Source organism: Pyxicephalus adspersus, chromosome 5, assembly GCF_032062135.1.
Source record: "Pyxicephalus adspersus chromosome 5, UCB_Pads_2.0, whole genome shotgun sequence".
Taxonomy (NCBI): Eukaryota; Metazoa; Chordata; class Amphibia; order Anura; family Pyxicephalidae; genus Pyxicephalus; species Pyxicephalus adspersus.
Genome location: NC_092862.1, coordinates 57,091,556 through 57,116,195, shown reverse-complemented (window position 1 = coordinate 57,116,195; position 24,640 = coordinate 57,091,556). Strand labels below are relative to the sequence as shown.

The 24,640-nt window shown below is 36.3% G+C and overlaps 1 protein-coding gene across 4 annotated transcripts; it reads right to left on the bottom strand.

Annotated features, from left to right (window-relative positions):
- Positions 1–439: 439 nt before the first annotated feature.
- KIAA0319 (KIAA0319 ortholog) lies at positions 440–22,747 on the bottom strand. Of its 4 annotated transcripts, none has more exons than XM_072411603.1 (21): positions 22,545–22,747; positions 21,492–21,618; positions 20,239–20,945; positions 19,688–19,874; positions 19,185–19,283; positions 18,996–19,093; positions 18,321–18,408; positions 17,317–17,409; positions 17,103–17,235; positions 16,225–16,453; positions 14,960–15,083; positions 13,372–13,504; positions 12,716–12,864; positions 10,662–10,813; positions 10,110–10,248; positions 8,735–8,894; positions 7,705–7,847; positions 6,315–6,437; positions 5,627–5,717; positions 4,236–4,327; positions 440–3,202 (listed from the first exon to the last, which is right to left on the bottom strand). In XM_072411603.1, exons 2-21 carry the CDS (start codon positions 21,538–21,540, stop codon positions 3,015–3,017), a joined length of 3,177 nt encoding a protein of 1,058 aa, XP_072267704.1. In that variant the 5' UTR covers positions 21,541–21,618; positions 22,545–22,747; the 3' UTR covers positions 440–3,014. The 4 variants fall into 4 exon arrangements, with proteins under 4 accessions (XP_072267704.1, XP_072267706.1, XP_072267707.1 ...); XM_072411605.1 differs by having other exon boundaries at positions 17,317–17,406; XM_072411606.1 differs by having other exon boundaries at positions 19,185–19,268.
- Between the last annotated feature and the right edge of the window lie 1,893 nt (positions 22,748–24,640).

Below are 24,640 nucleotides of genomic sequence, written 5' to 3'. Positions count from 1 at the left end.
CATTTAAACAATTGAAAAAAATATTTGTTGGGATCCTGCAGCCACAGAGCCCTAAACCTGCATCTGATATAAAGAGTAAAAAAATCCTCCTTCATCCTCTACAGCAGTTGGATATTTAATAGATTACCAATCAACATTCTATTTCTTTAGAAGTATTAATACCCAGTTATAGTTTTGTTTTAGATTTTTAGAATAAACACGAGACGCAGGAAAAATCATTGCTGTGGCAAAACTACCCAAAGTGCACATTGTGTTCAGTGAGCTGGTAGACCTCATAGACCTGCATTATGAAGTGCCGCAAAACAGGAAGCAGAGCATGAGTATGTAATGCACAAGCATGGATGCATCCATGTACACCAATTATTATAGCCTATAACCGGAAAAATTATAAATTATACATTAGGAAACATGAAGTATGCTGAACATGTATGAAAAGAAATCACTCTTTTACCATTTATTTACCAAACTGCATAAAATCATTAAAAACCAAAACATCTGACTTTCACAATGTACAAGGCAAAAACTACAGAACAAAAATACATTTTTTCGGTCAAAGGATAACTAATTCTAAAAACAAACATGTAATATATTACAGTTTACCGTTGCTTAGATGGGATGATTGCTACAAAAAAATCAGTGAAGAAATATTTTCAGTAAGTACAGAAATGCAGTTTGCTTACTGTGTGCTTATAGGAAAACAAACAGCCCAATCAATTTTCCTAATTCTACCAGTCCCCTTAGCCCACATATACCAGGGATAAAGAGGCAGATATGTTTGTAGTCCGGCCTGGGTGACAACCATGGCTCCTTCCACAGACACGGAGGAGAATAGAGCACAGCTATCTCGTTACAGAAAATGTTATTTGCAAAATTAAAAGCAATAAAACTATCATCTGTGGACAGGTAAGCTTCAATATATTTCATTTTTATTTTGAGATTTAGATACGCTTTTGCGGGAACTAGAAATCCTGCTGGGTAACCCATACAAAATGCAGCTTTCTTTCTGATGATTCTTAGTAACAACAGTAGATAATATCTTTGTAAGGCAGCAAAATTGTCTTTACTAATTATATAAAAGGCTCAAGGGTATATTTGTACCTAAACCAAATAGAATAACAGTTTTCAGCAGATTGGGTAAAAGTATAATTACAATGATCGAATAATGGTAATCTTAAAAAACAGACCTTCATCACATTTGTGACAGACAAGTATCTGTTTGGATATTAGGTGACCAGTGCAGATGATGTGGTTGTACAGGGGCCACACCAATAAATGTGTGTGGTTCTGTAATAGATGAGTATCTGGATGCTAAATAGCTAGTATAGAAGATGTGGATATACAAGAGCCACACTGATAAATGTAAGTGATCAGTATCCGGATACTGAATTGTCAATATAGAAGATGTGGTTGTACAAGGGCCACACCAATGCATGTATGTGGTCCTTTAATAGATGAGTATCCAGATACTGAATAGTCATTATAGAAGATGTGCTTGTATAAGGGCCATGTTGATAAATGTATGTAGTTCTGTAATAGATGAGTATCTGAATACTGATTGGTTAGTATAGAAGATGTGGTTATACAAGGGTCACACCAATACATGTATGTGGTCCTTTATCAGATGGGTATCCAGATACTGAATTATCAGTATAGAAGATGTAGTTGTTCAAGGGCCACACTAATAAATGTATGTAGTTCTGTAATAGGTGAGTACCCGGATACTAAATAGTCAGTATAGAAGTTGTATGAAGTATGGTTGTACAAAGGGCATACGAATACATATATGTGGTTCTGTAATAGATGAGTATCCAGATAATGAATAGTCAGTATACAACAGTGATCGACAATCCCACGGACCACTAAAATTACCGGCTCTGGACCGTGCATGTGCAGGGAGCCAGGTGTCACTCAAAGGGGGAGAAACCTCCCCCATAGTGATGTCATAATGCCAGAACCCCGCCCACTCTTCCATCACAGATTTGAACCTTTGAACACAGCCTGCCCACTTCCCTGAGCTAGGGATTTGTAGGAGGGACGTAGTTCGCGGCTCTTGCTGGTGTATCCCCCCAGCAGGGTCCTTCTCCTGACCCAGCTTGGGGGTGCACCAGCCAGAGCCACGGACCACCCAAATTTTCTCGTGGCCCACCGGTTGGCGACCGCTGGTATAGAAGATGTGGTTGTACTAGGGCTACACTAATAAATGTATGTAGTTCTGTAATAGATGAGTATTTGGATACTTAATAGTCTGTATAGAAGATGTGGTTTTACTAGGGCCACACTAATAAATGTATGTAGTTCTGTAATAGAGGAGTATCTGGATGCTAAATATTTAGTAGAGTTGTACAAGTCCTATATTAATGTCTGCATGTGGTTTAAAATAAAATGACTTATCTTGGTAAATACTTTCATTTACTGCTATATGTTTAGACATATGTTACTTGTGGTTATGTGGATATAGATATCTCTGTATTGTAACAGATAATATTAGGATAAAGGGAAAGAAATAAATAATTATACAGAAATAAATAATTATAAAGAAAACGGATAATGTATTCTATTACAGCTCATGAACATTACTGTGGTCAGCTTGTGGCAATACTCTGCTGAGAGTTATGTAGATGATGTGAGTGTATATATGAGCACTCAAACACCTCTTGGCATCAGGGACTAAAAACATTTATACAAGGTCTACTGACATAAATCCATTGTGCCTCTTATCCAGCATTTTGCTTCATACGGTAATATTCAAGTGAACATTGCTTGCATGCTCAGAAGTAAATGCTGCAATCCTTTCACTTGAACATCGTCTTCCAGGACAGCAACCTTTACTGCTCCACAACAAACCAGTACTGTGACATTGATACTTTAAAGAGTAACACAAGCATTTATCCTTTATCTTTTGTCCTTAGAGATGCTCAAACATCTTAATCTGCATTTTAGGATGAGATAAATCTGTAAAAGGGAAGGCTTCGAGCCTTGAGTTGGTCAGGCACAAAACACACTTCTTTTCCTGCTTACCTAGTTAACCTACACTTGGAGCTGAAGTTAAAAGGAGCACCGTTACTAAGAGTTCCAGTGGAAATATTTTTTGGGTTCTCTTGGTCTGCCTTGTCACGGCTGAAAATTGTATCTTGGTCGCTATCAAATTCTGACTCTGAAACCATAAGGCTGGAGTTGTGTTCCGTGCTCCTGTGCTTGATACCTGTAAAGCAGAAACAATGGCAGATCAATAACCAAGTGCTTTATTATACAGATTAACTGACATAATTTATGATTGCTTTGGGTGGCAGTTTAGAAACACTGACTTTAAAGACAGGCTTGCTTGGCTCTCTGCATTATAACATGCCAATCACGGTCTTTGGCAAATGGTAGTAGATAATCCACGTACACATCATAAATGGTCTCTCCAAAGATCTTGGGGGACACTTGTACAAATGCTAGATTTCCCCCCAAACTGATCATGAATAAAAGTGTATGCATGGACCCCAATACCCTGCCTGAAGTCTTTTAAATCTGAAGTTTGAACTACCCTTCTACTTCCCACCCCATCTATTGGCTGTCCAGCAGCAGGTTTCTCTTAGGATTGAAAAGAAAGTCTACAGGTGATGACTTCCGTGCATGTGGACAGATGGGAACCAGCCAGAGCAGTCACATATACTGTCATGTAATACCGGTCCCTAGCTCATGGAAACAGAATCATTAAGGTACTAAAACTTTGGTGAGTTTAAAACACAGCTGGTTAATAAGAAAATTGGATTGCTAGTTTCCAGTACAATATCCTCCCTCATGTTCACATTTGCAAGCTACCTTACCATATTGTACCCGACCCCCACCATCCCTTACTACACCTGCCACCACCCCAACAATACCTGCCCTTTCCTCCCCATCTGCCACCATCCCAATCCACCCCTCCATCCCATCCCCAACCTTTAAATTCTGGAACAGGCATGCTATTAACAGTAATGTTATTAAAGTAAACTCTGTACAACAACTATTGCAGCCATCTTCATCATACCAATTTACAGAATACAAGCAATAAACAAATCTAAACAAATTCAAACCAATTTTATCTTTACTTCCAAGGAAGAAACAGTAAAAAGTCGAATGTACCTGATCTGTCATACTACAGCTGACCCAAACATGGACAATTCAAACTGATCATATGATTGAACACACATAAAATATGACTTTCAGTGTTAAATGCTTGTCTGTTTTTTCTGATTTGTTTTACTTACCATATTTGGGTCTCAGTGCCATTCTTTCTTGATCATCAAAATTGTCCAGAATAGTATATTTTGTTTTCTTTCTTATTTTGGTTCTCTTTCGGCTGGTACAATAATAAAAATATCTATGTTAGGAACCAAGCTAACATTGAAGATTGTAATGATATAGATCTGGATAAAAATTAGTTATTCACTACAGTTTTCAGTGGTGTAATAGACCTTTGGATGTCTGTTTCAATAGTGGATAGAAAATAACAGAAATATAATAATATAATATAATAATATATAATATAAAAAAATTTATTTTTTTTATGATGTATGATTAAAATGGTTTGTTATAGACAAGTAAAAAAATAGCAATAATACAAAAATATGAGGATCTTGTGCAGCCGTTAGGTGGAATTCTAGTGTCTGCTGCTTGTAGGTGTAGGTTTTACTATCATACTATAATTTGATTCCCTGCTTTAAAAATGCTTAACAGAGAAGAGACCCCCTTCCTTGTCCTGTATAATGCTACTCCAGTAGGCTTGTTCTACTACTATGCTATATGCATATAAAAGTGTCTTCTATAATCTGTTATTAATGCTGCAGCCAGACTCATCCATCCTTCCCACCACTCTTCCATTTCACCTTAGAATCAAATTCAAGCTCCTGTGTTTGCCTTCAAATCCCTCCAGGGTTCTTGCCCTACTTACCTTTCTGACCTGGTAGAAAAATACTCCCCTAGCCATTCTCTTTGCTCCTCCAATGACCTACTAACAACTTCCTCACTCATAACCTCCTAACATGCACGACTCCAAGACTTTTCTAGAGCTGCCCCAACTCTCCGGAATGGTCTTCTACGTCCTATTTGGCTTGCTCCTACTTTTAGCTCTTTTAAAAAAGCACTCAAACCCATCTTTTCAAACTTGCTCATCTTCTTCTGTCTTTTAAAATCCTCACTACTTCCCACCATTTCATACCCCTCCTCCTATTGTGTACTTCCACCACCTCCTTGATTGTAAGCTCTTCGGGCAGGGTCCTCTGCTCCTTCTGTGTCACTCTGTCTGTCATTTGAAACTCCTATTTAATGAACAGCACTGCGTAATATGTTGGTGCTATATAAATCCTGTTTAATAATAATAATATTTATTATTTTAATAATGGCTTACCCAGCCCACAGATCCTTCTCCCTAAGAAGCAACTAAATATGTGTGTCTTTGTATTGTCAGTCATTGAGAAACTTATTCACATTTGGCGCTAGAATGTCTGTCCTCCCCTTTTATATTGTTACTGTATATCAAGCTGTTGCAGTAGGAGCTTCTAACCCTCCCTAATTTTACCAATATTTCTCAGCATGACTTCAGGCTGAAGTCTAATAATATTTTGAATATGAAATGTCTGGTTAACCCATTCTCCTTTACCTTTTATAGCAGCAGATGCATACCCAGACCATGCCCATCGGAAAGGCAACCAAGGCAAATGTCAGCACAGTTATATAAAGTACACTCCAATCTGCAAAACAAATCAGCATCTAATATTAACATATCTTGGTCAAGTTAAACTAGTTACTAAAATTGCCTTATGCAGAACTGTAAAATTTTAGCAAAGCACATTAGGAAACGAATAGGAACACCTTCGACATGGTATTTTAATATGTTTTTGATAAACTTTAAATATATTAAATCCTGAAGATGTAGCACTGAAAATTGCTTCTGGAAAGATGCAAAATTTGAATCCAAAATGATTTTTTTCACTTTTGATTCAGAAGTTAAAATCATATGGAAACCTTTTTTGCGTTAACAATGCACAAAACTTTTCTCAAAAAAACTTGCAGATGTGAAAAATGCTCAAAAATGTATTTCCTTTATAAAGTGTTAATATTACTAAAGCTTTCAAGGTCACTTGTAGGCAGCACAGAATACGGCTGTTTGATGAATCAGGCCAGCTATATAATAAGATCATATATAAAATATAATAAACAAGCAAATTGTAAAGGTAGAGAAAGCACATGCAGAGATCATTGATATATATAACAGATACTGGAGATCTATCAGGACTGTAAGAGGATGGAGGATATAGAAAATAAATTATAGAAGGGAACAGACTCACCACAATTACTTTCTCCATCAGTAACATAACGTTGGATAAAGTTTTCCATCCAAAAGGGATAGCACAGACAGGATTTTGTTATTGGATCACAGTGTCCATGTCCTGAACATTTCAGAAGACAGACTAATATACAGAAAAAATAAAAATCACAGGTGTGTACTACTGTATAGCCTGGAAACAAAGACAAACCTTGTACAGATGTAGGTCGGTATATCATTGTTGCCCTTAAACAGTTGTAATCATCTTGGGTAAAAATCTGATATATGTACGGTGATCCACTGACATTGTTCATTGATCCATCCTGGTGGATTCATGAACAACCAATCAGGAACGACCACTGTTCACTTCTGTGAAGGAGAGCACATTTGTCCTCCCCCTTCCATTTGCTATAGAACAGAACAGTGCTGTGTGTACAGTTCCTTTATCTGTCACTGGAAACGCTATGGTATAGCACACCTTGTTCATTGCCTCCAGTGGTGTCACTGAAATCAAGGAATAGGTTGTCTGCTCATAGCAGGTCGCAGCATCTCCTGCTTCCGATTAGCTGTGCAGGTTCCACCTGAGTTTTACCTTTCTCAGCATCCCCAACACAGACACTGAGGCTGTGAGCAGCCGAAATGGATTTTGAAGTGTTTGCCGGGGATGCTGAGACAACTAATTCCTTGATCTCCTATGCTGCTGGAAGCGATGGCACCGGAGGGAATAAAAAGGACGCACTATCTCACAGTGGCACACTGCAGGAATTGCTGGCAAGACAGTCTCCTAACACATAGGACCTGATTTAATAAAGCTCTCCAAGAATGGAGAGGATTCACTTTCATCAGTTAAGCTGGGTGACCCAGCAATCCTGAAATTGATCTGTTACAGTATTCAAAACATTTGCTAACTAATGACTTTGAAGAAAATCCATTCTAGGTTTGCTGGATCACCCAGCCTGGAGAGCTTTATAAATCAGGCCGATCGTGATTAAAAAGGTCATGGATGGCTTAACCATTCATCTGGATATGGTTGGATCTATAAATTATTGTTTTCTTACTTTGGGTACAAATCAAGCAGCTGAGTTGGAATTTACCAGCATTGGATTACTGTTTTAGCTCAGTTCTTCTTCTTCCTATTCGATACTTATAGGCAAATGATATAAGATATAAAAAGATGCACTAGTATTTTATATGAAGAACGTCTCCCTAGTTAGATCTGATGCCTGTGGGTAGTTTTTGAAAGCCAAAAGGACAAGTGCTGAGTGAATAATTTACATGGATAAAGATTTAAAAGCAACAATGCAACATTCCTCAATTCTACAAATCTTTACGGATGATAGGTCTGCAGATACACTTAAGAAAAATACAGAGCCTAAATGTTGAGTATGTCATAAATCCCACAATAAACTTACCAGCGGTGTCCACTCTGAGCACTTTGTACAATAGAAAATCTGCCTTTTCCTTTAAGAGCTTGTTTTGAAGAGTTTGTTTAACATCTGTTGCCTTCCATGTTTTAATGGGATGTCCACTTTGGACATAAAATAGGATTACAGTGCTGTTTTTAGACAGAATATAGTCAGTCAGACATTTAAAAAAACAATTCCAGACATTTAAAAATCCTGTTAAACAAAAGCAATGGCAAGAATCATTGTTTAGAAGTGACTAGACAGGGAACATCAAACTATCTAGACCGGGATTGTCAAATTCATATAAAATAGTGAGCCAAACTGAGAGGACTAAATGTTCAAGGGGGGTCCCCTTGTCTCCACTTTAGGGTGCATTTTATTTACCAGGGGCCACACAAGGACATTCAGACAAAGATCATGCCACTTCCAAGGGCCACAAACAAGGATTAGGAGGGCTACATGTGGCTCATGAAATACCAGGTTGACATCCCTAAACCAGACGTTCACTAGATCCATGAGCCTAATGTTTGACAATCTGCTATTTTTGTGGCACATAACTGTGTATTTCTTTAATGTAAGGGCCTGTGTCCTTGTGGAAATGCAACTTCCTTTCACATGCATTCTACTTATTATTTTGACACTTTGGGGAACACAAATAGTTCTTGCAAAGCGGTGCAAGGTGCAACTGACCTTGTTCAAGCTTCTACATTTATATTGACTTGAATAGGGAAAGAAACAGGTATGACCCATAAAAAAGTGCATGTAAACAGGTCCTTAGGCTCAATTTGGACATGCAGATCTCTTCCTGAATTTAAAGAGCAGAGGCATGTTCCTGAACCCACAACTGATTATTGTCAGTTTGATCTTTGTCTGAATCACATCGTTGGACCAAGATTGAAATCCACTGCTTATGGTAAATTTTAAGATAAACATACAAATTACAATCTAATTTTATAATGTCTTCTAGATCTACCGATAGCAATGTTGTTTGAGGATCTACCTAATGGAACACAAACTGAATAAATTGTATATGTACCTTAAATCTGAATGTGCTTGTATCTTCTGAACTTTAACATCAGAGTCAAGGACATTGAGAAGAACAGCCAGCTGTCTCACCAAAGTGTCTTTCTGTTGTTCATTCAACTGGCTGACTGCAACCTCTAAAATCAGCTCAACCAAGCTTTGTTTCCTGGAATCTTTAGCAAGAATAACAAGTTCACAAAACGATTAGTAAATATATAATTATATATTTTTCAAAAGAGACATTATATAAAGAGCCATGTTGTATCATAAAGAGAAACAAGTGTCTATTAAATTAAAAGAGGAAAATTGATCAATAAGTATCAAGTTTAATTTAATGACTGTATCTACACACAAATTTGTCAATGTACCATGAACAATGATCACTGAATGAATCAATGAATAAAAACAGTACAAATATATACTGTACATAGTAGAAATATATACAGTAGACTCTCAGTTATCTGGCACCCATAGGGAATGGCCAATTCCGGATAAGTGTAGTTTTTGGATAACTGAGGTTTTCCTTTTTTCAGGCATTCAGCACTAGACTTGAATGGGGAGACTTTTCTCCATTCACCTCTAGTGCTAAATAGCTGAGAAAAGGGAAACCCTGATGATGGCTCAAGCATCATCAGGGTTTCCCTTTCCTCAGCCAATCACGGATCGGAGCAATTACTTCTTGATTGCCGTAGAACCCCAGTTTCCCTTTCCTCAGTCAATCACAGCTCCGCTAGGGCTTTGGGGGCAATCAAAAAAGTGGAGCTGTCAGCAGAGCAGAGTTTCACTGATTACTCCGCTCCATGATTGGCTGAGGAAAGGGAAACCCTGATGATGCTTGAGCCGTCATCAGGGTTTCTCTTTTCTCAGCCAATTAGCACTAGACTTGAATGGGGAGACTTGTCCCCATTCACCTCTAGTGCTAATCACGGAGTGGAGCAATCACCAGAGCTCTGCTGATTGCTCCACTTTCTTGATTGCCATAGAACCCCGGTTATCCGGAACTCAGATCTCGGTGCTGTCAGGTGCCAGTTATCTGAGTTTTCTGGTTATCTGAGTTCCAGACACCCAGGGTTCTACAGTAAAAAAATAAATATGTATCTAGCATATGTATATGTCCCATTGCTCCCTTCCAAGATCTTTCATTTCAAATACACTTGGATGATCACTTTTTTCCACAAATCCCATCATATGACACAGAATCCAGATTTTAATTGTGTTTTAAGTTTGGTCAAAATGTAGTCACCGTTGCGCAGAATATTACTGTGTATTAGTATAATATTATTGTGTGATAGTCAATATTATGTGACTATTAAACAAACCTAAATGGATACATATGCAATACCCAAGTCATGAAATATATCTCCCTGGCATTGTATTAATATTCATACCAGGACGCACTTCCACTGTGGCTGTGTCCATATCAGACTCTCCTTTCGCATCTGTGACCTTCAAATGAAATAGATAAATTCCTTCCACCAGATTGGTGAGCTGAAGAACTGGTTTGTGCTCAGATAAGTCCATCACATCCTGTGAATTAATGACATTTGTACAGTGTACAGTCCAGAATTATTAGATACATTTAAATTCCATGCAACACTGGCATTTTAGCTCAATATATAAAATTAAATAATATGAGATTAATATTAGATGTCAATTAACCATGATTTCTTATGAATTCCATGCAGATACAAAAAATGTATGTATATATATGTATTTCATTTGAGTATTTAGCCATTGGCGTGGAGTTCAGCTTTAGGTTATTTGTGCAGAATGTAACAGGAGGGTAGAAACAGGACAAGGAAACAGACTACAAATTATGGCAGGGAGATATTACTGCTCAACTCCCCAAGGATAAATTAAACTAGCTAGTAACCCAGGCCACCAGCCTTCACTTAAAATTTATACTTAGTGTTCGTAGTCCAGTTTTCTTATATACTTACCCCAGCTGCTGGGCTCTGACCATCTCTCCTCCACTGGTAGGATACTATTCCTTGATCATCAACAGACTTTGATCCATCCAGTGAAATGGAATTATTTGGAAGAACGAGGACATGTGTTCCACCAGCATGAGCCTTAGGAGGGTTATTTTTCCCTAAAAAACAAAAATAAACAATTGAACAGTCTGGAGATTCTTTTTAAACAAAGAGTGTGAGAGGCTATTCCATATGTGTTGTTTCCTTATAAAGTAATATTATAAAAAAGGGTGATGGCTGCTATTGTTACTGCCTCAGTCAGGATAATCAGAGCCCTTTCTGGCCATTTTGGTGCCCTGAGCAATACACGCCTTGCTACCCCCTAGGAATGAACATTTGTGCAAACTGTGCAGCTCTTTTGGACCTGAATATTGCTCAGTTCCACCTATTATTCTACCTGTTAGATAATTACAGTAAATCAATGTTTTTACTTGTTTGACTTTGTCAAAAGCTAAAAAATAGATAAAAAATTATCTGTTCAGATGGTGGGCACCTACCACCCGCTGTCAAACTCTGACAGTTGTGACTTATGATTATGTTAATAAATGGTAATAGCCAGAAATAGTGTAATCTGTTCTTTGCAGAAAGTGAAGTTCAGATGCCCTGAGTTTTCTGTTTACAACAGTAGGCATCCTAAACCCAGATATGGCCATAAAGTAACAAAAATAATTATATAGTAACAAAAAATTTGTGAAGTGAAGTAATGCATTGTATTTCAGAATAATATCTATTAGCTTACACCTTTACATATTTTATATTAGGCAGGAGCTCTTTTATGGGCTTTTTTAACAAGACTTTTATTAAAGTCATAAATAATATTGTAACACATCTCTGAAATATTGTTTAACCTAACACCCAAACTGTAACTGTAAATGAGCATAAATTAATAATTGCTTGACTAATTACCTAAAGCGCTATGTGCTTTTGCAAAATGTTACATTTTAAATAATTAACTTGATGCATTGGCGCTGGGTGCTCTCCACAAAGCTAAAAATAAAAAGTCATGATATCTAGACTTGTAGTCAACTGTGTTCCATCTACATATATGTTTAGGAAGCAATCATTTTCTGTAACACATATTAATAAATATATTTGTTATTGCAATTCTCTTTACAAGAATGTTTACCTTTGAATGCTAAATCCTATGAAGTGCTTGCTTTATGTTTTAGGTAGTTCTCATAATTTCCTCCACCTATTACCAGGTTGTCTGTTCATTGCTTAGATGTTTTAAAGCTGATGTTCAGGTGTTTACATGCTCAGTGGCATTTATCGATTGTCAATGCAGGGGTTGTAGTCAATGGGTGTCTGACTTATGATATTTGTGGCTGTGGAGGTCACTAAATAGGATAAACTTGTTATTATGACCAAGCCCTGAAACCACAGATCGAGCAAGGATCCTAGCAAAGTCAAGATATCCCTATTATCTGAATCCAAAGAATAAACATTCAGTAGGCATATGGCTCTATTCTGCAAGCAAACAAGATAACATGGGCTCAGCAGATCCCTACAAACCAGGGGTGTGCAATCATACTAAAACAACTAGCTGCTCAATCGTTACAGTCCTGAGACAAAAGAACTGCCGGTAAAGGAAGCCACCTAACAGAGTGCATTAGAGGTCCATAAAGTTCTTCTCATGCATATGAGTTAGAATCTAATTGAAGTGGATAACATGGCTACATGCATACAATGCACATACAGAGAGGTCTTCTTCCAACCTAAATTCTGGGACTAATAGAAACAAACTAGAAGGAATCAGTTTTTATCATTCAGATTAAACTAATCAACTGAACCTAGAAGGTCTATCATTATAAGCCTCTGAGGACATTAAACTCTCAAGAAAAGAGTTAGTGAAGAGTGTCCAGCCCTGATCTTATTTGCTGCCTAACTATTTTTCTGCTCAAGAAAGGATGAGAAACAAATAAAGGAAAAGGAGCCATGATCTTTTTTTTAATATTGAATATATTTATAGATATTGTTGTTCTATAACACGATTGTAATGAAATATGATCAAAAGTATTTACCTTCTTTAACAGTGATGGAGACAGCAGCTGAACTGCTTAATCCTTGCTGGTCCTTGACAGTTAAACAAAAGCGGTATGTCCCAATGTGAAGATTAGACACAATGGCCACTGGTTTATCACTGTTCTGAATTACCACTGTCGTGGGCCCACTGTAATAGGGACATCAGTAAAATAAATGTGAATTAAAGTGAACAAAAACTGCAGTAAAGATAGACAGTGTATAACCTATTATGAACTCTGAATGCTCAAATTGGCAAAACAGGTATTACATAATAAATAGAATCTTTTTATTCTTTATATTTAACTTATCCTCAAATGTCTATATGCAACTGTAAAGTGCCCCCTTAGTTTATAGTCAAATTCGCTATTTAAACTTTTGTTTTGTTAGGTAAAAATGAATGATTTGGATCATACTAGAATTATATTTAAACATTTAGCGGTCCTTGATATTCATGATAAAACAAAACCAATATCCATTTATGACTATAACTATTTATAAACCGATAAATGAAAGTGGAGTTTCCTTTTTTAGAAATCCACCTTTGTTTTTGTATGGGCAGCAATCTATAACTGCACCGAGATCATAAAAAACAGGTCTGCTTTAGTTTCTGATTCTGAACAAGAAGTAGAACTATGTGTATTGATGCTGATAATACCTGATGTTTTCCCATACATAGGACACAATGCCATGGTCATCTTTACTTCTGCTTCCATCTAGTGTTGTAGATTCCACAGGATAAGTCAGTTCTTTATCTGGCCCAGGCTCTGCTACTGGTGGACTATTATTTTCTGCAGAAATAAAATATACCTATTTAACATGAAAGTGATTGTCATTTGAGGTACATGACCTATGAAGAAAACCTGGGATGCTCGTGAAACAACCATCAGCACGCTAATATTTACAGGCCCAAACAGCCAAAAAAAAAAAATTTACAGTACTATCATAATATTAGTCACATGAAGAATATATCTATAGGATTCAGCCCAGTTAAATCTAAAGACTGAACATTTTTTATTTTTTATATTTTTAAGTACACAAGGACAAGTCAAGACAACAAACATATTCAGTTACAGATGTATTTGTTATAAACCAGGATCTTCTCAAACAAAATAATATAACTGTAGATGGAGGGCAAATTATTTTTATATGCCTGGACCACTTACAGGACATTTATAGGGAACATGCTTGCCAGTGTTCAAAGCTAAAAGCAGAGGTGTGAGCTTAAAAAGGTAGTGTTCTCTCCCTCAATGTTTCTATGGCTGCTGTATATACATACATCTCTATCCTGCCTCCATGTATCATATACCGGGGGAACGGCTCAGAAGTGCAACACAAGTATTTCCCCTTCTGTTTTTTCATCTTACAAAGTTAGCCATTTATCTGGGTTTTATCTATTTCAATATTGTTGTTTATGTCTATAATATGCATTGTACAGGGCCTTGGAAGATAATGATGCTATATAAATAGTAATAATGAACAACTGTAATTTCCTTGCAAAGTCAACTCAACGTTAGTAAGTCAAACACAGAGTTTTTTCTTGTTTTTTTTTAAATTTTTTTACTCATGGGTAAAAATAGTTGCTTTTTCTGCTCCTTAGCAGGGTAATAAAGCGTACCTAAACTCAATTAAGTTTTTAAACTTAATTTTTTAAGTTAAAATAAAAGGGTAGACAACCCTTTTTTTATGTAAGGTAAAAATTCCATTTGTTTTTTTCAAGTGCAACACCCATTGTTTTTTTTGAAAAAAAAGGGTGCAGCACCGCCCCCTATTTCTGAATAGGAGTGAATGAATGGGAGTGCAAAGCCTCCCGGGATACCTACGTCACACATCCCGGGAGGCCCTTGGGTGCTTCTTCTGCGCATGCCCGAGGGACATCTGGACTGATAAACAGATCTGCGGGATTGAAGGTAAGTGTATTTTTTTTTGTTTTAGGTGAGGTTTGAGTTTACTTCCTCTTTAAGTTTTAAATATTAAACAGGTCCACAAATGGCACAGAAATTTGTATGCTCAAAGAAGACCTGTGGAGCTACTAGTAATATTAAATACATACCCAAGATCTTTAGTTATAACTATACCCAACATTTTATCTCCCAGACTAATGGCACATCCAACTATATTGTTTATTTTTATAGAAATTCATACCAAATGTAACTCAGGAAACAAAAAAGCAATTGGAGCTTACAAGTACTTGTCCCTTTGGCAGGTCATGCAGAAACACATTTATGATTAGACGCCTCACTTACCAGGCTCCACAGTTACAATCACTTGAGCAGTAGACTGCTGCTTGGCAGAATCTGTCACTGTCAGCTGGAATTTATACTCCCCAGCCTGCTCAATTTTAGCTTGAAGATTTGGGGAGCGTACACCCTGTGTAATATAAAAATCAAATCCAATTTAACCCAAGCACTCAAACATCACGGCTGTTTTGCAAATGTTTTTTTTTACAAATAATAACATCATGACATATAGAGAATTATGTTCTGTGACATGATGCTTTCATAGCTGTGTATAAATTACAAAAAGGCATACAAAAAGTAACAGTTTAAAATGACTTGGAAAAAAGACTGAAACCTAATACAGATTTCCTTAAAAGTTACCTAGCCACTGCACTAAGGTATACATAATAATATACATACTAAAATACATACTAATCATTCCAGCAGTCAGTTTCTTTGAACATTGCTGTTTAGCTGATCCCTGGCCTCTGCAGATAATTCAACAATTTATGGTCTATTTATGAAGCAGTGAACCTGACATTCCCTGCTATTCCCTTCTAGGCTCATATGTTTCATAGGCAGTAATTGATTCTCCACCAGGTAATGTCAGATTCACTGCTTTAAAAATAGACCGACCTGACTTGTATGTTAATTCAGGATGTACAAGCTGGCAAGAGGAACCACAATATGCAGTGGTGAACATGGGCCTCTACATGGTATTGGAAAGCTAAGTATTTATATATATATATATATATATATATATATATATATATATATAGTAATTAATATTATTTTATTATTAAACAGGATTAATGTAGCGCCAACATATTACGCAGCGCTGTACATTAAATAGGTGTTGCAAATGACAGATGAATACAGATACTGACACAGAAGGAGAGGACCCTGAGACCCCAAAGAGCTTACAATCTAGGAGGATTTAATATATAAATATTAGTAATATTTAGTAACAACCCTGTAGTATAAGGATCACTTTTAGGTGACATTTTTTATAGAATATATATATACAAATTGTTGATTTTTACAACTTTTACAACAAATGAATTATTTTGCTTATATAACCCTTCTCAACTATTTATTTTTCTTTCTTTTCTATTTCATATTTTCAGTAACATGAAATATCTGATTGAAGATAAATGTCATTTTTTTATGATTTGTGTGTTATAAGACAACTCAAAGAAGTAAATAAAGTGAATTTCTCTGTCCACAACATCCTTCCATTCCTTATACTATCCTAAACCACTCACAACAGTTAGAAGAATTTCCAAAATTACCTGCATAGTCACCACTTTCCCATTACTGCTGGGGTCCAATGACCACTCATAGCTGACAATTTCATGGTCACCCTTGCTTTGGTTCCCATTCAGGTTGATTTCATTTTGTGGAAGGGTTATAATTTGATTAGGTCCTTCATTAGCAATCGGTGGATTGTCTACAAGCTTGTGAACTATTACAGAGGCTTCAGTAGAATTTGTCGCCCCATCTGAGTCAGTTACGGTTAACCTGCCAAAATAAGACAAACACATTTAAATCTACCATGATAACAAATTTACAATGAATACACTGCAATACCTAAAATAGCATTGAACTCTACAATTGTAGAGTTACAACTGGAATAATCTACATATTCCAGTCTAACCTTTTGGACAGACAAAAGTTTATATAATTTATTATATATAAGTGTTATCTGTGATACAATGCTATATCTGTGGTAAGTTTTTCAGAAATATACCCATCCCATTCATAAATAGAAATATAGAACACCTACAAGACTTACAGGTATGGATATTTTGCAACATATAATTTACCAATTTGTATATAACATATTACCATGAATATGTTTACTGCCGATTTCTATCCTTCATCCTGTTTAATACATGGAAAAAACACACACATGAGCTATGTTCATAGGAGATTTTTTTGGGAGAGTAAATTAAGATAGCCTGAAAAATGTGAAAAATAGTCTGGCGCTTTACCAGACTTTAACAGTCATTAATCTTATGATTTGTATTTAAAATAAAGAACAGCTGAATGTAATTTTACCAGCTTTAGTAAAGCTTTATTAAAGCGTTGAAATATTTTGTATATTTCCTAATATGCTAAAGTCTGTCTGTAAGGCCTTAATGTAAAAAGTACATTTTTATATTCCTACCTGTATGTATAGTTTCCAGGCTCTAAATCAGAGAGATGCAGAACTGATTCCTCTCCTACAGTCTTCAATTGATGTGAAGGTCCTGTAATTTCTTCCCAGAGATATGCCATGATTTTATCATCATCACTGCTTTCTGTGTTGGAGACATAATATATCTCAGTGCTTTGATTAAAAAAATATTTTTTTTTAAAGGGAAAGAAATATAAATGCTTACGGCTTCCATCAATAAAGGCAGATGTTGAAAGTAAAGATACTTCTTGTGTTCTTGGAGACACAACGGCAACTGGCCACTGATTTATTCTAGCTGCTACACAAATATAAAATATTAGTACATTTTTAATATTTGTCTTATAAATAATAAAATTACTATTAATTTAGGACATGCAGAATTGAAATAGAAACTCTAGCAAATTTATAAGTATGAAAGCGCAGTATATGGTTTTCAATGTGCATGAAAAATGCTAACTATTCTACAGCAGTTAGAAGGATATTTCAAACAGTAAAAAGGGCTGTGGGGAAAAGCACCATACCACCCTTACATAATATTCAAGTTTGCCATTAGGACTATCCCAAGAATATTAAATAGTTCTGGACTGCTTCTGCCTAGTTGTGAACTTTCACTGGTGGAACGGTGTGATATATACTTGCTGTTCAACCACTCCGGATTCATGAGTGAATTGTTAGCAGAGTAATAGGACCATGTGCTTAACTTTGCTAATTGTTGTTCTACATTTATTGGGACAAAATGTGCCAGGCTGTCAGTTTCAGGCCTCCAGCCTCATCATGTCACGTATGACTATTACTTTGCTCTTGTTGGTAAGATAGTATGGCAAGTAAATTGGTTGGGTAGATTTGGGGTAGCACAATGTGGAGAAATGGGGTAGGGGGTAGTCAAAATATCAGTGAACTGAAAGCATCCCAAAAGTCTGAAGCTAAATTATCTGTAACCTTTAAACATATACACAGATTTATTAAATACTGTTTTAAGCAACAAAAAAATACCTTTGTGTGAACTGTTTTTAATTTACCTAAGAGAAGTATTAGAAGTTCTGCTTAGGGTATGTAAGCCACTGATGTAAAAAGAAAACTTGTATTTGGATAAGCTCATAATCAGGGGAGAATATATAAGCACATGTAAGGGTTGGCGTTATAAAGTAAACTTTCCCAACAAAAAAAAAAAACAGATAATAAAACAATTCCTAGTGTTTCAGTTATTACCTGGCCTTATGGTAACATTAAGAAATCCTTCTCCAAAGGCATGTTCTCCAGACACAGCCACTCTCAATGTATACAGGCCTGCTGTGACCTGAAATGTTTAATTCACATATTAAGTAATGCCAAACATGACATTCCTTCATTTGATTGGGATAAAGGGAATTTATTATTAAAATTAGGACATCCAACTAAATGACAATATATTCCCTAGCTGGGCTGAAATTATTCTTTATTAAATCTGCACTCCAAACCAATAATTCAAATCTTGTACTTTATTAAAGAAACTGATAAACAGCAAGTTTGCTTGTCCACCAGGATTCACAAGGTCCTGTTTTTAACCTGGTTGTTAATAAAGCTCAATAGCTCAAACTGAAATCATTTAAGCTTTTGTGCTGACTAGCTCCAGAGTGTGCTGGGGATTGTATTGTATTGTTTTGTGCATTACTTTGTCCATGTTCACCATGTTCTTTTACTTAATATAAAATTATCTGAATAGCTAATATATATATATATATATATATATATATATATATATATATATATATACATACATATATATCACTTTAAAGAGCCTTTTACACTTAAAGTGACTAGAAACTCATGCATTCTAGCCCTTAAGGATTATACAAAGAAGACTAGACAATTGTATCATGAAACACGTAATAAAAATTTTCTTACATTTGACAATATTGGAGACTTTGTGTTTTTCATTTTCAGCTCGCCATAGAATTCTTCTGGCTGCTTTATCAGGCTCCATTCATATGTATAAGGCATCTCTGCAAGTGATACATAAAACGACATAAGACTGCAACATATGCAGATACATTCAGTTGGTTCTACACAATCAGACTTGGTATGTGAACTTACTGGCCTGGGGTTCGGGGCTTACAAAGACATTAAGTAGAACTTCTTGAGTTGGTAATTCCACTTCCATGTTACCAGCTGTGGATACTGTAAGTGTTGACACTGGCATGTAAAAAAATACATGTTTTTGACATTTTTAGGTATCAATCAACAATCTTTCCATCAGATCATACACCAAATAACCTTGTTTTATTTGGTTATTCTCCCTGTAAATTGATTTTAAAGAGTATATCTCATTGCAATGTTGTTTTTCTGGAAATCGCCATGCATCCCACTGACCTTGGTGACAACAAAACTCCACTGGATAATGGTAAATGACAAACTCACATGCACTTTCAAGGACATTCGGCACACATTAGAACTTATCTGAGTAATTTACAGACCCTGTACTGTATTAAGCCCATTGTATCACTCTGTATATGTTTTGTATTTGTTGAACTCATGGTAAAAATGATTAAGACAAAAGCGATGGGGAAACAGTTGCTTTTTTCATTGCATCTACTTACCTGGATACTGGCCAGTAGAGGTAGGCAGTGTACTGTGGAAAATTGGTGGATATGAAGGGATAACAGTGTGTTCTACAACATCCTTGTGCTCTGATAATAATTTCTCATTTGAATGGTTTTCGCTTCTCTCTGTAACATCAGCTAAGACTTTGTCAGGAGAAGGAGAATTGGGTATAAGCGTTGGAAGCTGAAAGCATGATTAAAAAAAGATAATCAAGATGTAAGTTGAACAATATTAATATCGCGCTGAATACATGCATACAACTTAAAAATGATCTTCTCAGGAAATATATTAACTTCCAACATTAATTTGCTGCATGCTCCACTTCTAAAATTTCGATACTTTGTTAACTCCACTGACCAATGTGTGTGTCAAAACACCTAATAAATACATACTTCTACATTCTAGGGAGCACCTAGAAATGAAAGCCTACAAATACAGCTCCCGTTTATCCGTTCAACAAAGTTCAGCAATATTCTAATACATTGTATAATCAATATATTCAATACAAGGGCAAACACAACCCTGAATAAATCGGAAAATATCTTACCTCCTCGTTGGTTTCCTTTCCTTTTTGCATAACTGTGTCTGCTTGTATTGGCACAGTAGTTAATTGGTCTCCAGATAATGTCTCAGAAACATTGCTCAACACAACATTATTTATTATGGATTCTTCCTTTAGATGCTCTGAATTATCATCATCATTACGCCTGCCAACTTCTACAGCAGTAGCGTTCTTCGCAGCATCAGGCATAAGCCAATTTAAGTAATCCAAATCAGGCCTGGGCCTGTCCTCTTCCTTTGGGTTTAGATGAAGAATATCTAGCTGAGGAGCACCATAATCATCGGAGTAATCAGCCGGTTCCTCCATACTAGGGTTCTTCATTAGAGAGGACAGATCCTTAAGACTGGCCATATCCTCCTCTGGATCACTTTGATCCCCAAGCAAATATTTTCCATTATCATAGAATGGTAAGGAAATAAATCTTGGAGAAGGCCTAAGAACAAAAGTTAAGTATGATTGCATGTGCTCAAATTTTTGGGGCTCACAGCTCTCTTTATGTTGGCAGTTTACAATATAACATTGTCTGCCCAACAACCAAGCAAGGTCACATCCTGAGTGGTTACAACAGGCTATAGCACAGTCTGACATAGTCCTGGCATTAGGAATTCGAATAAGGTGTGTATTTTGTAAATTAGCAGATATAGCTGCATTTGCAAAGGAGGCTCCTTCTCGGCACTGGTCACACAGATACCCTAAAGGTGTAACAAAAAAAAAAAGTCATAACATATTTGCCCTGTGTTCTTTTCTATTTGCTCTAAACACTTTTAATATTAAATATTGATACTTTAATCATTTATGAAACTCCTTAGCAAGAATTTACATAAGCATTCACATAGGATTACAGCATGCATGTTTGCATCAGTGTTGCAGATAGCATTAAGATACAAATGTCTAATTTACGTAACATGTGATTAATGTAGTCAAAAGACCCCAGAGGCACTTAGGTTCTTGTCAAATTTCAGCTTGACCCTTTGGATCTTTTTGCCATCCCTTGTGAAATAATTGTCAAATTCTAGAAATCCAATGGGCAGATCAGGCTCCAAGTAAAGCCTGGACTCTGATTTTATGGTGCCACATAGGGAACAATCTAAAAACCAACACATGTATTGGCCAGAATTGTACAGTGCCTGAACAGTAATACTGTTTGTAAAAAATTTGATGAAAACGTCAGGAAAAACACGGTTATTACATTATGCATATATTAAATAGATGATTTTTTTGTTTGTTTTTTTTTTTACCAGTAACTGTGCACAGCCAGATAAACCAAGTGCAAAGGCACAGAGTCATGATGCTGGGTTACTTCACTGTGTGTCCTCAATTGTTTCTCTCCACCTTTTGTGATTTGTTCATATTCATGGATTATGCCTGTAACATAAGAATAGAATGACAGGAACTTTACAAAAAAAATAAAACAAAAAACGTTTCTCAGCGTTTAACAGACAGGTCAATAACTATTACAGGAGGCCAGCAATGGCACACAAAAAGTTTATCCCTAGCCAAAACATTTTATTTAATTTTGATAAAGGTTTATGGTGTCGGTGTGGAGCGGAGTTTAGGTAAGAGACTGTCAGAATATTGCTGTTGTCCATCATTATTAGGGGAAAGGGGAAATCATACCAATAGGGATAGAGACAGCAACAAAACATGTTAGTTAACATAACTACTCATGCATTGATGATTCTTATTCTGTGTCTAAGAGCTAGTACACATGAGTAAATTTTTACCTTGGATCTGATCAAATAAGATCCGACTGGAAGTGAGTCTGAAAAGATTTACTTTACAGACGTCTGTGACATCATGTGTCTGAAGAAACAAAAAATAAACCCTTTGTAAAATGTATTTTGTAGGGCTGCTGCTTATCAATAATACCTCCCCATGTCAAGATAATATTTAATTACAATTTACAAGTCTCCCAAAATGGCTGATTTATTTAAACTCATTTATTCAGAATTGATGTTAACAAGTCATTGACATTACCTAAGAACAGAACAGAGCAGAAGCAAAGCCTACCATTCATTGTATTACTTTTATTGCTTATTGCAATTCAATTGCTAGAATAGAACCTTCTTGCAGCTGCCAAACTAATACACAGTAGCTCTGGTTGAAAAATGCATTGCAATATCTGTAATAACCCTAATCCTCACAAGGACCATGACAATACTGTACATAGAGCATGAGAGTGCAGATTCTGGCCTCTACCTAATATACAGAGATGTCACTGGATTTGTGATTAGCTAGACAAGACTGAAGATGGTTTAGAGAAAATAAAGGCATAGTTGATTGTTTCTTACCTGGTAGGCTGATGATGGAAATGAGATGCTCACTGCTGCCTGTGAGGCTGTACAGCCATACATCCCTTCCTGGCTAATATCTCTTCTGTTCACAGATGGGCTGGAGGTGAGAGGAGTGCTGGAGCAGCTGCTGCATGGGGTGGGAGGTGGAGCTGGTACACAGAGGGCCCTGTGGATAAGACAGGAGCCATGCAGCCTCTGTGTATAGAGATGATGGTAGATAAGGAGGAGTCTATCAATGATTTTACTGTGCATCACATATGTGCTCCCACTTTACAAAAGGCCTTACATTATACAATAATCAAATGGAAAGCATTAAAAACACAAATGACATGTGGATAATGATACCTCCATTTTTTAACTCTTGTTGTACTAAACCTAGAAATATTAGAACAGCATTAGTTTACAGGTAACACATACATACAAGAGGCTGCTACTGCTGATCTATCCTTTGAAAACAAATAACTGCCTGTTTTTTTATATTAATTTAATACCTTTGTAATAAGCAGCTCACTTTACCTTTATTTTACTTGTTGCATGCTCAATCAGAATCAGTAACATGGGAATAATTTAAGTCAGTGATGGCTAAACAGCTAGGTTATTTCTATTAAAACAAATTTAATTCCTAAAAAAGGCCAGAAATATCACTGCCTTGTCACCAACATTCATTCTGGAGCATTCAGGGCCTGCAAGGCAGCAATTCCACAGGTAAGTGAAAAGCTTTCCTGCATGGCTCTGCCACCAATATATCACCAGTGGCAAAGTCACAGTAGTTACGTCTATTGTTCTGTATTTGCCTTTAGTGAAAACTAAAGTAATGACTGAGTGTGAGTTTAATTTGTAGCTGCAAAATATCACCAACCATAATGATTGTTAGCAATTAATTACAATTACAAGATTACCTCCCTGACATGGATCTTGCTCTTCTTGTAGTGATTTGCTGCATTTATTTGAGGATCAAAATGATATTTTTAGCAACTAATCGCTAGAAATTTTACTTACATGACTGACTACTAATAAAAGATCCTGTATATCACTAAAGCAGACTGCCAGAAAGGGTTTAAATCTCTCAGTAGCAGCAGAAAAGGTGCTTGTTTGGTTTAGTGATAGATCGCACATGAATGGAGCATTGTGTTAGCAAGCAAGACTGCATGCTAATTGCATAGGGAGCCATTTGTTCAGCTAATAATTCCTGCAGATATTTCAGTAAAACAAATGAGCTACTAAAAATCTTTAACAATTTTTGTGGAATGTGAGCAAGTGGTCTCAAAAGGCTAAATTGTGTGAGTAACCCTAAAGGTGTTCTATAAACTCTATAAAATATACATAAGCCATCAATTGACTGCTGACCTAGTGCCTGGATCTAAACAGACGTCAGTAGTCCACTCACAGTGGAAAGCTCTCTCATTTGCATTGTTGATTGGTAAAATGCAAAGCCTTGATCTGAATCTAAAGCACTGAAAAATCCAGACTGGCTGATCCAACACAATGTTTAAATAAGTAAATCAACTACTAATACATATATACATAAATAGCTTTAGATACTCCCTGTCAGCCTGGAGATAGTGCAGGAGAGGAATGAAACCCTAAGATACCATACCAGTAATGACAAAAGCCAGTGTTGCACTATGTCTGATTCTAAGCAGCACATATTACTGAAGAACCAGGGAGGAATCTAGAGGTTGTTACATATGTTCACAATGCAGCTCAAATACAGGGTATGAATTTATTTATTTTTTTCTACGCATTGCATATGGCAGTTCAGATGCAGTTATATATTTAGCCTGCCTTGCACTTCTTAGAATAGATCATGTCCTACATGTGTGTTTGAACTGCAGGCTAAGCAGGTCATATGGAGCTTTTTTTTGGTCAACAGCTCTTTGCAAGTCTAATGAAATAATTTCATACCCATCTAAAAATGTCAAAAATGCCTGGACATTTAGCTTAAAAGCTGTCCACATCCCAATTAAAATCCGAGGCTACCTAAAAAATTGCTTAATTTGTATCCAATCAGATGAAACTGCATTACAATTTGTATCAATTTAAATGCAGATAAACCCACTTCATAGGCTATATTTACACATGTAGATGATTTT